Raw genomic sequence first — 14,419 nt, 5'->3', positions numbered from 1 at the left:
ACAGCCCTAGGCAGGCTCAGCCCCAAGTCCCCACTGGGGTCCCAGGTCCTATGAACCAGCCTTTGGTACCCATGTATACCTGGCTCAGTGGAGAGTATAGGCCCAAGTGCATCACAGGAGGCAGCAGCACCACATAGAGCTATCACTTAAACTATGCTTAATTTCTGACATTGCCTGGATCCAGAACATATTCCTACAGACTTTATTCTAACCACTGAATATGAATGAAACATGATCAGAAGGACATATCCCAACTTGAGACTTACAGCTCTTTGGTAACACAACATCTTGGTGGTGGTGGTGCAGCATTTCAGACCCAGCCCCTACAGCGACTGCAGCAGTGTAGGAGCACACTACAGCAAAGTCTGTACCCTGCTAAAGGCAGCACCCTGGTGACATTAGACAGGAGTACTGAAGCTGTTGTTGGAAAAGCTGGAAGGAGAGCTTAAAAGGCTGTTATTCATCCCACCTGCTAATCAGCAGGTGCTGTTTTACAGGCATAGGATGCCACCTAACTTTTTTAAACTTCCACTTAATAAATATTTTCCTGCAGTTCTCACCCCACAGGCATCCATCACTTATTAAACAACTCCGCAGCTTCCTGAGTGAAGAGACAACAAAGAAGGCAAGGACCAGCTGGATCTCTAATGTGCATTTTAAGGGGAGCAGAAAGGAAGGGGGATGCATTTGCTTGACAACAGATGAACAGCAGCTTCCCCATACTTAATACTGTGTATTTGTCTGGAAGGCCTGGCCTTGACCATAGGTTCAGATTCCCTCTCCCCATCCTAATGAATGCCCCTACAGCTGCTCTCCCTGAAGGCCCTCTCTGAAACCTCCCTCCTTTGTGTGGAGTGAGACATGACACATGCAGGGCTCAAAGAACGCTATCAACCACTTGGCTGGTTGGTGTCATCACTGGTTCTGCACAGTGCTAGGCACTGTGTAGGAAGCTTCCACTGTGCTGAAAGATAGATAAATGGGTGGTGATGTGTCTTGATGATCAGCTAATCCAGAGCTTCTCATTTGTCTCTCTCTCTCTCTTTTTCTCTATTTCAAAAAAGCTGGAGAGCTTTTAAGTACCTGACAAGTATATTGACAGCAAAGGGAAACACCAAATAGCCCAAACTAATTCTCCAGCCTTGCAGCAGTGACTAGCCCTCTTCTGGGTTGCATTAGCACCATGAAGGGCCACAAAGAGGAGCTGATAGCATTCCTGCCTCCCTCCTTCTAGTATATGAGGAAAGTCTGCTGCTAAGTGCAATGCTGAGCCTAACTCTCAGCCTATGGAAAACTGCAACGTTTGAATGATGTACAGGAAAAAAACAAAGCCATATAACTGTAGAGATCTTCCTAGTTATTGCCCCCATCATACTGAGAAGCACCCAGCTTCAACTTCCCAGATGATGATGCGTGCTGTCCTGCCTTCCTTGTGTAAGCAGACAGCAGCTCTGCATACTCTGCTCACTTTGAAGAGATCTTCTGTACCAGAAATGAGGACACAGCCACCCTGACAGATCAAGGCATTGCTTGCACCTTTGGCCCTCTTGCTCAGGCCAGGCTCAGAACAGGAGTGACATACTCACTACATAGTGAAAACTTCTGCACCTCCACTCAAGCAAGGGTCTGGCAAGTGAGTTCAAGACTCTGGTGAAGAGAAGGCTACAGATAACAGGCCTGTGTGTGTCAGGAAGGCCATGAGAAGAAGGAACAAAGCCAATTAGACTCACCAGTCAAAACAAAGGAGGAGAAGTAATGGGATTAAGATAGAGCAGGGAGAACTCAGGTTAGATATAAGGGAGAAGGCTGTCCTGAGAGAAGCAGACTGGGCCATGGAATGACCTGCCAAAGGAATTGCCATCACCAATATGGATAAGGCAGAGAGCAGACACAAGTCTCAGGAAGAGCAGACACCTGACTGCTGCATGGCCCAGAGCTGTCGTGGGTGATGTATACGTGCCAGGAGATGCGACCACTCCACCATGGAGAGGCCATGTACCAGAACAGGGACAGGCCATCTCTGGGTATCTGTGCTCATAACCTGAGCAATAAGGAGAATTACAGCAGCTGCTCTTGGCCCAGGGCACTGTGGTATCTCACCAACACTTAGGAGGAAACCCTGTTTGCCAGTAGTGTCCCATGCCAGGAGTAGCGTCCCATGCCAGGAGACAGAAGGGAGAGTCCAGTTTTCTGCTTTGAACTTTCCTGCCTGACTAGGCATGCCAGGAGGAACCCTGGTTTCACTTTCTCCTCTTCAGCTCTACCACTTCTTCTCAAGCCACCAGGTAGCTCCTGTCCCTGCTACCCAGTCCTGCTCCCCTGCCATGTCCAAGTGCACCATCCCCCTTTCCTGAGTCTGAGGCATGTCTCCACCCTTGAGAGAATGGAATAGGATGGACCAGGGGGGCAGTTCTACCAGGTGTACTTGTGTACACAAGCCAGGAATATAAGGGATGGGATCTCTGAGAAATCCTGGCATGCAGTGGGAAACATTGACTAGAGAGGTCCCACACCTCAGGATACTGTGGGTCTGGACTAGCCACAGACAGTAGCACTGGGACTACAGCTGGGTCCTGGCTGCAGCTGGCACCATTTACATGGGGAAGCTGCTCAGCAACAGGAAGACTGTATGGATCCTGTGGGTCAGACTAGCAGCTGCGCCTTGAAGATCCATGTGTCCACCTGGATAAACCACCTCCAGAATAAGATTTCATAGGTGAAAATGGGGCCAGAGGAACAAAGCAAAACGTTCTCATGTGAAATCTGAGAAAGAGCCAAGGACAGGGTGCCTGAAACTCTGCTGCAGGTGCTAAAAGCTGGGGGGCACAGAGACCCTGCTAATCTGCCCCTATTGTGAAGGCTGTCTTTGCCCCAGGAGCTTAAAGGCCTGCCAAAACTTAGATAAATCCATCTGTCCAAGGCACCTTGGAGGCTGGAGATAGAAAGATGAGCCATTACAGCCTAATTTAAGCAATGTGCAGGAGATTTCAAAGAGAACATGTCAGGAAGGACAAGCGGGGACCTCATTCCTCACTAATGACCCATTGCAGCTCCACTGTCTCAATTCACTGGGACATACAAGCACACACCATTATCTCCCTGGAGTCAGAGTACACTCCACATTGGCCTTGGCTTACATTAGGCCCTTGGAGAGAGAAGCACGAGTGCACAGCAAGCCAAATGTCATTACTAAGCAAGGAAAACCCTGGGCTCCTTTTGCCCAGTCTGAATCTATGCCAAAAATAATGAGAACAGAACGCAGAGAGGGATGTGCCTACACCAGAGACCTTATGCTTCTCTGTCGTCCAAGGGACCCTCTTCTTTAAGCCAACACCTAGCTCTGGTAGTGAAAGTAAGGGCAGATGCTAAGACAGAATCATAAACAGAATGAGATTTTAAGAGACTGCCTGTTCAAACCACTGTTGCTTGTAGTTTAGCACCCAAGATCCAGGAGGACAAGCTGACCCGAAGGGCAAGAGACACTAAGCAGGACATGCAAGGCATAAAGAGCAGAACAAACTGCTCTGGGGGAAATGAAGAGTGGAGCCCTACAACACCCACAGGTGCTGACCACTCCAGCCTTGCCAGTAGGAGATGGCTTTCAAAAGAGGACTAGTGTGGTACATGGGTGCATTTGCAGCCTCTTCAAGACCTGGGAGGCAAAGCAGTACAGCAGCACTATGAGAGACACAGAACTCTCATTAACACCTGGCAGGAGGAAAATGGCTGGACTAAAAACAGGACTAAATACAGTGCCTCACTGTTTGCCCTTCTGCAACAGATGGGGAGGCAGACACCAAGCACAAATGCCCAGGTGCCAATGGACTTGCCCTTGCCACGTGCTGCTCTTAGCTTTTGTTCACCACAGCTCATGAGGGAAGCGGGGTGAAGCTGAGGAGTAGTGCTGTCTGGAGAAATTGCTGCCTGATTTGGCATGCTCTCCCCAGCAAAGACCTGATGGAAAAGGAGACAGCTTTCCTGAGAACAAGGACACAAGAGATCTGGGGCTGTGTTGCTGGAGGAGGAAAAACTGGGTGTCTGCATGCTGCAAACACTTGCAGCTTCAGTGACAGGAAGGCTCTTTGCCCAATGTCACTGAGATCCTTTGCAGCAGGGTAGAAGGGGCAGCACAAAGTTCAGAGCAACCTGCCCTGTCAAGAGCAAGGCAGAAGAACCCAGTAGCTAATGAGCTACACAGAAGTCACCTCACTTCTTACAGCCTGACATCTCCCTGCAAAAATCTCTGCCATGCCAAACATTTAGTTTTCATCAGGTTCTCCTCTAACATATCCTCAGCCTCTGTTCTGCAGAGCATCCCTCCTGGCAGATGCCTCCTGCATGGGTCCTGCACCGATAATGGGGTCCCACAGAAACAGAATCCTTTTGATCCTCCTTTCCCCAGCCAAGCTTCCCAATGCTCCAGCACGCTATTGCATTTGTCCCTCCTATCCCCTCAGAGCTTTCTGCTAAAATGAGGCTTCCAGGATCCTGCAGCTCAGAGTCCACAGCCACAGCCCAGCTGGATCTCATGCAAAATTCACTCGTGCAGACATGCACCAACCTGCTGCTCTATTATCAATAGGTGAATTGCAGCTGAACCTACCAGAGACTTCCTTGATGCTTGGCTGAACCAACTAGGACTCACTTCAAAGCCAAGAAGGATCCCCAGCCACTTGATGTGCCACCTGATACCACGATGTCTGTCCCCATGCCATCCTCTTCCCCTTTCCCAGCTCACCAGGGGCCTCCTGTTTTCTCTTTCCAGCTGAGCCCTCCTCCAGCAAACACATCAGTAAGCGCTGCAGATCTCTGCTCCATCTGGATTTGCACATTCATCCCTTGCCCCGTGCTGTATGCCCAAACAGAAAACCCTTTACCAAGAGGATGCTGACTCACAGCTGGCACACTGAAGCTTCCTAAGGAGCTGAGCCTGGGATCCTCTGGAGGCAATGCCATTCCCAGCAGGGAGAACAAAGTAACAGTCGGAGCAAGGTCTAAAAAAAAAGTGGGGAGGGTGGGGAATGGTCAGGGGAAAAGGGGAAGAGGCAGATTCGTGGCTTTCAGCCTTTGCTCTAACCTGCCACTCAGCTCCACGTGCCTGAGTACCCATGACCTTCCCTCGCAGGCAGTGACACCCTGCTCCCAGGGGCCTGCTCTCCTCCTCCCTGTGAGGGGTCTCGCTCCAGTGTGGGAAGCAGGGTGGGCAGAGGTGCAGCAGGGTGCTTTTTGGTGGCTGCTTGATCCTTGGAGCATGAGCCAGCCTGGAGCCAGTCACCTCCTCCCTGCATCAGACCTGTCATTTAATTCCCCCCTTTGGGTCTTGATACCATGAATTACGGTTTTGCAGTTGGTTTGGTTGAATTTTTTTTTTTTTTGCGTGTGGTGATCAGTCTAGAGTTCTGTGCCATGTCAGGGGCAGCATCAACATCCACCCCTCTGGGAGGTCAGAGCCACATGGGGGGAAGCTTTTGCTGGCTGCCAGAGCAGGATGCCATGTCCACTCCATCCTGATGTCCTCCTAGGCTATCACCCTTGTGCTCCTCTCCCCAAGTCCTGCCTGGCTTGGGCCAGGCAATGGACAATGAGATCTCACCGCCTTCTGCCTTCACAGTGAGGTCTCCACGCAGGACCCATTGCGATGGAGGTGACGGTGGTCGTGGTTCAGGCAGCCTTCATTGCGGTGTACAATGAGGACGGGGAAGTAGAGGGCATCCTGGTAAGGAGGGGGGTCTTCCTCCTCCACAGTCACCTGGCTGGAGAGGCGTGTCTGCTCAGTGGGGCAGCTCTGCTCGTTCAGGCTGCCACTCCGGCTCTGCCAGAGGCAGCTGCGTCGCGAGCCATACAAGCGGCCCAGGGAGAAGCGGCTGCTGCTGAAGGGAATCCTGGGACTGCCATTGCAGATGCTCAGAGCACTGCGGGAGAAGATGGAGGAGCTGCTTATAGTCCTGTGGCACCGCTCACAGTTCTGCCGGTAGCCCCCGTAGCGGCAAGCGGAGTAGCTGGTGCAGTTGGAGAGCCCCACCAAGTCCATCAGGACTGCTTCCGAGTAGCTGGGCACCAACTGCTGGTTGGATCGTATGTGCCACTCCAGCTCGGTGCTGTCCACCGTGTTGACACGGGGCATCCTCCGGCAGAAGGAGCGCTCCTCAGCCGGTGTCACTGCCACGTAGTCGAACCCAAAGAGTTTTTCCACGTGGTAATGGACATAGGAGGTGCGGTACTCATTTAGCACCCGCAGGGGCCAGGATAGGGTCAGCAGAGCTGCCACCCAGAACACGTAGTGAGATACGTACCAAGGCAGGTTGTCTGGGTCAGAAAAGGCCACCATGTATTCTTTGAAGTCCACATTTTTGAGGTGCATCCCCTCCCTGGCCTCCATGTAGTCGTCTAGGCCCTCATTCTCTGTGAAGAAGCGGGCCCGCTGGGTCAAATAGGAGTTCTCGGACTCCACATTGGCAAAGCTGAAACACTTGGTGAAGCGGAGCCGTGTGGCCGGGTAGCTCTCCAGGTCAATGAGGTCCTTGGAGATGTCCTTAACTCCGCAGTTGGAATAATCAAACTCGGCCTCTGCCACGTGGGTGTTGACCCGCTCGTGGTACACCTGGGTGGTGGTGTAGGCGTCCCCGTTGCGGTAGCGGGTGACCTGCCGGGTCCTGCGGACGTAGTGGTAGCTGATGGCCTTCCACCAGATGCAGGGGGTCGCCTGCTGCATCCGCTGCACACGCTCGTGCACGCTCTCCACGTCCACTTTGTACTGCAGCTCGTTGCGCGTGTAGCAGTGCCAGCACTCCACCAGGTACACCACGTAGAGCATCACCAGGAAAGCCAAGGGGATGTAGACGTAGCCGTTGGAACAGGGGCTGTCATGGTACATCATGGACTTGCCCTTGTAAGCGCTGTCAAAGGTCAGCCGGGTCACCTTGGTGACGTGGCACCAGGTCATGGCTCCCATGCAGCCATACATGAGCAGGGACAGCAGCAGGCATTTCCAGTGGGACTCTCGGCACAGGGACTTGCTGAGAGACTGCTTCACTGGCCGCTGCTGCTCCGGGGGACCGGGGAGAAGGAGAGAGAAAACAAGAGAGGAGTCAGTAGGCTGCAGCAGCAGGGGAAGGGGAGCAGGCAGCAGAGTGCTGTGGTAGCACCTATAGCTCTGCCATCAGAGACAAAACAGCAGATGCCGTGGGGCTCCTGTCCTCAGCAGGCAGGGCAGGGGCTGGGATCTCTCACAGGATGACGGGCATGCAGTGCAGGCAACTGTCCCCCCCACCTCCCTTTCTGGTGCTCTGCCCCTCCCTGGGAGACAGACAGAGCCCAGCTGGACATGGGGGAGACTGGCAAAAGACAATTCTGTCAGCAGCACGCTGAGCATTCCCCTTCTTCAACAGGGAGTAACCCCCTACCATTGCCACTTCCCAGGGAGAGCTATTGGAGCACAAGATAAGAGTCTGCGTGATCTCCTCCACATTCCTCAGCTTTTGCACCCACCCCACCAGCACAGGCAGCTCTAACTGATGTCACCCCACCTGAACCCCTCACCACAGCTCATCCCACTGCACACGAGTCTCTCCCCCCCTTCCCAGTAATGACTAACGGCAACATTCCAATTTCTCCACCAGGGCGGCACAAGCTGCCTGGTATGCCCGTACGATGGAGAAACAGACCTTCTGCAGCTGGGAAGGTCTGTGTCTGGTAATGTCAATTCCCACTACAACATTTGGCAGCCTAAGGAGCTCCAAAGTGCTTCTCAAGTGCTTTATAAACCACACCAATGAGAAAGTACTTTTCCACAATTGAAATGCAGCCATCTCTGGTAGGAGAGAAGGCAAATATGAGTAAGACCCTAAAAAGTATTCAAGCTGGAAGGGAAGAGCATCCTACCAATCTGCAGCAGCAAGGAGGGCAAGAGGCCACTCACAGCTGCTGGCAAATGTGCCTGCTTGCACTAGGATTCAGTTGTGACAGCCCACACTTCTGAAAAAACTGCTCTTAGGTCTTTCATGGTAAGGAAAAGGCAGAACTTCATCAACGGGACATTTTAGAGGGACTGCACAGGTGCCTTTACCATAGAACATTGCAGGGTTTCACACAAACCCATGATAAAAACTTGGTTAAGGAAACCTCTGTCACTCTGCAAACACTAAAGTCTCCAGTATTGATCCAGCTTTTTCTGTGAGATCTGACATCATCCCACCCAAAAAAGAACAGGAAAAGTAACTATTTGCTTTCTTATACGGAAGATTTCATCCAGCAATCTCCAAAGGTGCAACCTGACAGACAGGGTCAAGAACCCCAGCCTTGTGCAGATGCCACAAAACTCTGAGGCCTCAAGCTTTGCTCTCCCTCTGCACCTGCAGGCAGACGCTCCTTTGCTCCTGAGCTCCCCTCTGCTGTGGCAGGGGCCAACACCAGCTGTAATGACACTGCTCACGGCACTGCAGTCCAAGCCTGGCTCCTTTATCCTCCACTCCTGAGCATGCTGGGCTGAGGAGGTCTCTCATCCAGGAATCCTGAACAACTGAACGGGCTCACACTGTTAGAAAGCAGGAGGGGCACTTTCATTCAGGCACGAAAAGGAAAATTAAAGCAAGGACCAGAGATCACAAGGCCACTGGCAGATCTGTGCCTCTTCTTTCCTTTAAGAAATGCATCTTGCTCTTCTGAAGAGCCTCTCATTCCTGGCTTGGTCCTCTAGAGTCCTAAAGGCCAGTCTTTCCTCCCCACCCTTGTCAAAGCCTGGCAATGGGATTTCTGTCACTGCACTCAGTAGGGCTGGATCCTGCCCAAATCTCCAACAGAGCTTTCTGTCTAGAGGCATGGAGGTCCCCTGCCTGCCCACCCCAACAGCCAGCCCATGATGAGCAGAGCAGGCAGCACATCCAGAGAAACCACTGTTGGCAAGGGGAATGGTGGTACATCCCACTGGCAATCCCAGGTATCAGTAATGCTGAGCTCCCCTCTTTGAAGCCATTAGCTGGGAGCAAGACCTGGAAACAGACAGACAGAGAGAGAGAGAGCCCAGGGCTGGCAGGTGGGGTGGTGCTGGTCTGCAGGCAACTCAGAAAGGTGCAGGGTGGCTCTGCTGGCAATGCTGGCATGTACACATGTGCAGCCCAGTCTTTCCAGTGCAACTGAGCACTGCAGCAGCCTCACAGTCATGGGGCAAGAAGGCAACCCCAGGTAAGACAAAAGGGAGTAAGGAGAAGAAGGGGGTTGGGCTTTCCAGGAGGCAGAGCCACCTGAGCTGTGCTCTCCCTCCTGAGGTCATTGCTGCAGTTACAAGAGCCTGATCGGACCCCTCTGTCTTTGCTTGGTTGCAGCACAGCTCTCCCATGCTGGAATACTGTACCACTACCCAGGCAGCTAAAGGCTTCCTCTCTCACGGCTGCCTTCTGCGTTGCAGGCTTTGCCTGGCAGCAGCAGCTCTGACTGTGAGGCTCTAAAGGAGCTGCTCAGCCAAAGGAGGAGCATAGGGAGGGACAGGGCCCTTGGAGTGGTACATGCCAAACCTGGGATGTCTGCAGGGTGTGAATGCTGAGAAACAGCACCTTGTTTAGGAGGCAGATCTGCAAATGGAGCACAAGGAATAAAGCAAAGCATCCAGCTCATTCATTTGCCAGCTGGGGAAGGGGCACCAGAATGATAGGTCTTTGGACACGTCTGTCTCAGAAGAGCAAATTCCACCTCACAGTCACTCCCCAGCCCTTCACATTCCTCACGGCCTGTGTCACAGGAGAAGGCAGATGCTGGCTGTCAGCCTGCAGAGATGTAGGCAAGCCCCACTGCGGTTACCCACCCAGGGCAGGGAGCACAATGCAGCTCAGGCTTGGTTCCAGGAACTGTGTTAGCAGGGCTCTAGTCCATGCATTAGTCTCCTCCTAGGACTACGCAGTATTTAGATACTGCAGCGCTTTTACGGGCTCACACTAACCCCTGCTGTAAACTGTTTACAACCCAGCTTTGTCCTAGGCTTTTGAGGTAAAACACATACACCTCGGCTGCACTGGTGGGGTTTCCGAAAGCTGATCAAGTGCCAATGACGGGATACAACCACAGCAGAGACGGAGGAGGAGCCAGATGCAGAGTCTAATCCCAGTAGGAACTGCAGCATCCCTGCTCTTCTCCCAGGCTGCAAAGGGCTCACAGAAGCAAATAATCAGCTCCACAGACTCCCCTACAGAAGCAGCTGAATAAGGTTGTCTCCTTGAGCTCTTAACCAGCCTTGGATAAGTCCAGCATAGCTGGGGAAAGAGAAATCTGTCTCAGAACAGTGTCACTAGGAGGAGAGCAGGCACTGATATAAATGCCATCGTCATCTACCTGCTGCAGTCTGATGGAATGAGGCAAAAGACTTGCCCTACATCACTGCAAACAGGGTTTCCCTCCACCACCAGGAGCCTCCCTCACTGCTCAGGCTCCAGCACTGAAGAGTTGCAAGCAAATCTGCTATTGCAGATGCACTGAAACATCTCTGCAGTGCTAGGGGGAAAGGCTGGCCACAGCTTATCCGAACCTGTTGTGGGATCCCAACCAGCTCCCTTCTCTGGGCTTCAGTTCACCTCATAGAACACATGGGGCAACCCTTAGTAGGTGCTGAGACACATCTTGGGAAAGGCAAAAGGGAGGCTGCTGCTTGGGCCTCCCATCCCTTCCCTCCTGCGTGGCACTGGCCTCTGGCATTGCCCCTAAAGTGAAGAGAGATGGAGGCCCACACTTGCAGTTGGTGTTCGGGATGTGTGGGGAGGGATGGAGGGGATGACTCACAACCAGCCATGGAGCAAAAGGAGACACCCACAATGCACAGGGCAGAGGCACTGCTTGCACTAAACTCCTTTGAGTTCTGGGGGATTCTCTTCTGAAAAAACAGCCTCAAGGGGACAAACATGACCAGCACCTCAGTGGCCAAGCACAATCACCCCTGCAACTTTGAATACTAAAACCCTTTAAGTTCTTCAAGCTACTCTCTGTAACGGCCTGGCCCTGGCCCCATCCGCTGTCCCCTTTTTTAGCAAGTGTTTCCATGTCATTGCCTCCTATGTCTCTCACCCGCCTCTCCCTGCAGAGACCTCTGTGAAATCTCCAATTCACCTCCAGAATGCTAAACCTTCATTTTTCGAGACAGCCTGGGGTTCAGAGGGTTAGGTGTCCTAGAGACAGCCCTCTAGAGGGCTGTCAAAACCATCAAAAAAAGCCCCAGAGCAGCAGGCTGAAGGCCCAGGTAGCTCCCAAGTGCCAGGTGGTGGCAGCAGCTTGCAGGAGACTCCAGAGGGACTCCTGAGCATCCGTTTCCATGGCTCTTCCCCAGGATTCACTTACATCATGCAAGAAATGAAAAAGCCCTGATCCCTTTGACCCTCAAATCCCCAGAAAACCAGAGGTAGGGAGGATCCAGTTACTTCTAGGAATTACCTCTGTCTTCCCAGGCTCTGGACATTGGCAACTCCTGGCTGGGATGGTCCCACCCACATCACACACCCCATGCCTACAACCCAGGTTCAGGAACTACCTGCCAACAAGAGGTGATTCAGTCCCTGGCTGGCAGTGTTGCCAACTGCAGAGGACAGAGGAAGGCTGGGCATTGACAAGACAGGGAATCCTGCCAGCAGTCAGCTCCTGCAGTGGTACCAAGATGTCCATTTTACACAGCAGCTTGGAGGAGGACTGGCTCCTTCCATCAGATCCCACCTGAGCAGCAGTACAAGGACGTGTTTTTGCCTGTTCCCAGGCTGAAGAGCTTGTCCCTTGGCATATCCTCCAAGTATGCATTGATGAGTGAAATGCAGTTCACCACCACTAAGTGTGGGTGTACGCATGTGATGCCAAGATGGAACAAGGGCTCAGTCAGCTCTGGCTAGTAGCTCTTGCTACTTGCCTTTCTGGGACAAACTGAAGAACCTGAAGCCTTGCCTGGCTCCTAGACACAGCAACCTGAGAGATCAAGATGAGGCACCTTCAAACAGGACAGGGCACGCTTCCCATTTTCCAGACATCTCCTCTGGCTTCCGAGTCACCCTGGCCAATGGACCCTGACATGTGGGATTCAGCCACACTGCAGGGACACTCAGCAATGCTGGCACCAGCAGCTGATTCTGATGAAAACGAGGATGTTGCACAGCCCGTATGGCATTACATAGGCACTAGAGGGGAGGAGGAACATTGTCCCCTCCTGACAGTTCTAAGGACAAGAGGATTGCACTAGGTCAGTCCATAAATCCAAGCTCACCACTAAAATCTCTGCTCATTGCATCAGATGAGACATCAGCAAGTATGGCACCATCACAAAAGGCTGCAGCTTCCCTCTCCTCCCCCAGCTGCTTCATGCAAGTCAGTGATAGCTTCTGGCCACAAGAAGGGTGCCCTTAGCCTTACCAGAGCAGGTCATGGACTACAGCCTCTCTGCCCGCTCCCATGGAGTATTATACTGACACCCTAGTTGGCAGCCTCCACAGAGTAACAGAAGTATGGACAATCTTATAATCCCTGCGAGCCAGGGGGCACTGTAGGTGAGGGAAACTAGTCTGGGCACTGCCCCTGCTACGCTTCTTTCACCCAAACTGGCTCTTGCTTTGGCACCTCCAAAAAGTCTGTGCTGTCTTGAAAGTAGAACCAGCACTGCCAGAGCACCTGCAGGAAGAGACCACATCGCAGCATGGCACAAGCACGTCCTCATGCTAAAAAAGTGCCTCACAGCTTAGCTACCCTCGTCAGGATCTCTTTGAAGAGCTGGGCTCAGGTCATCAGGAGTTGTTGAATGCAGGCAGGAAGAGAGGAACAGACACAAGGCAGAGTATACAATATTTGTGCAGCTTCCCAGTCCTTGAACTTCAGCATTCTTCTCCTGCAATTATTTATATCTAAATATAAGTATGTATATATAGATTAACCATGCATGGGTATGCATGTTCTGCCCAAGCCAAGGAGACAGAGAATACCAGGATTATGCAGCACTCACAAACTGCAGCTCCTCAACAGCAGAAGGGGAAGTGATGCACCAGCTTCTGAGTACCCCTCCAAGCTGCCCTTTGAGCTGTGGTCTCACCAGACAGGACAGCCCACCACAGCAGGAGAATGCTGCCCTTCCTACACTGCCTAGCTGCTCTCCATGGGTCACAGCATAAAGCTAGTCTCACCAGCCAGTGCAGCTGCTTTCTCTCTGCTTGGGGAGCCCAAGCTTGCAAGCAGGATCTGTAGAGGCAGACAAAAGAGCTGGCACACCTGCCTCCTGGTGGTGCTCCCGAGGCACGGGGCACCCTGCTCTTGACCCTTTCTGGCATCTGCTGCCTGGACTCCAGAAAAGTCATCTGCTGAGGGAGACTGCAGCACACCTGGAGGCAATGCTGCGCTGGTACCTGGCTGCCCCAGTCTGCACCTTCCACTTTCCCCAGCCAACCTCTAGCTGGGAGCAGCCACCAGCAACAGCCCCTGGCTTTGCCATGTCCCCAAGCCCTCTACCCTGCTGCCCATCGCATCTTCCCTTACAGTGACCCAGGCAGCTGTGCCACATCCTGGATGCCCTCAGAAGCCAGCGCACAGTAAGGAGGGGGTCTCAACGTCCTCTTCTCGCAGGCATAACGAGCTCTGCCCGCGGCAGTTAGCCCAAACGGTGACCCGCGCTTCTCGTTTGTGATTTTTTTTCCCCTTCCTCCTCCACCCGGCCACTCCAGCCCCGTCCCCCCGCTCCGGACGGCGCCGGCTGCTGCTTCCCTTCCAGCACCGGAGGCTCCGCGGCGATCTCCAGGTGACGGGCGAGCGATGGAGGAGAGGCGCAGCGGAGCAGCCCATCGGCGGCGGGGACCGACGGGCGGGTACCCTCGGCCTCCAAACCCCCCCCGCCCCGCCGGCCCTCATCGCATCCCCGGGGCCGGAGGAGGGCGAGAGGGGCTCGCAGCGAGCGGGTCCGTACCTGTGCGGGTAAAGCCCGGCCCGGCCCGCGGCGGGGCGGTCAACGAGCGCGCCATGCAAAGCGGGCGGGGAGCGAGGGTGGTAGGGGCAGCCCCGGGCGGGGGGGCGGCCGCTCTCCTCACCTCCTCTCTGGCCCCCTCCGCCTCCTCCTCCGGAGGCACCGGCGTGCTGCTGCCTCCCTCGCTGGCGGCGGCCGCCGAGGCCGGGGGGGACATGGCGGCGGGGGCGCCCCGCTGGCGGTGCCTGCGGGCCGGGCAGCTGCATTATCCCGCCCGCCGCCGGGCGCTGCCTCGCCGGTGGCCGGGCGGGCGGCGGGGCGGCGCGGCGGGCGGGCGGCGCGGAGGCATCGCCCCCAGCCGCGGCTCGGCGGCAGCGCTGGCCGCCCGCCGGCCCCGGCCCCGGCCCCGCCGCAGCGCAGCGCCGCTACACGCGGCGGAGGGCGGGCAGAGCCGCGGTGGGAGGGCCGCGGCGGAGGCGGGGGGAACGGCGCGGGGACGGGATGGGGATGGGGGGCACG

At 54.2% G+C, this 14,419-nt stretch overlaps 1 protein-coding gene across 1 annotated transcript; it reads right to left on the bottom strand.

Annotated features, from left to right (window-relative positions):
* Positions 1–5,195: 5,195 nt before the first annotated feature.
* TMEM151B (transmembrane protein 151B) lies at positions 5,196–14,117 on the bottom strand. The gene is made up of 2 exons (XM_062489220.1): positions 14,025–14,117; positions 5,196–7,042 (listed from the first exon to the last, which is right to left on the bottom strand). Exons 1-2 carry the CDS (start codon positions 14,115–14,117, stop codon positions 5,606–5,608), a joined length of 1,530 nt encoding a protein of 509 aa, XP_062345204.1. The 3' UTR covers positions 5,196–5,605.
* Between the last annotated feature and the right edge of the window lie 302 nt (positions 14,118–14,419).

Source organism: Cinclus cinclus, chromosome 3, assembly GCF_963662255.1.
Source record: "Cinclus cinclus chromosome 3, bCinCin1.1, whole genome shotgun sequence".
Taxonomy (NCBI): Eukaryota; Metazoa; Chordata; class Aves; order Passeriformes; family Cinclidae; genus Cinclus; species Cinclus cinclus.
This window is presented reverse-complemented; position numbering and strand designations above follow the sequence as displayed.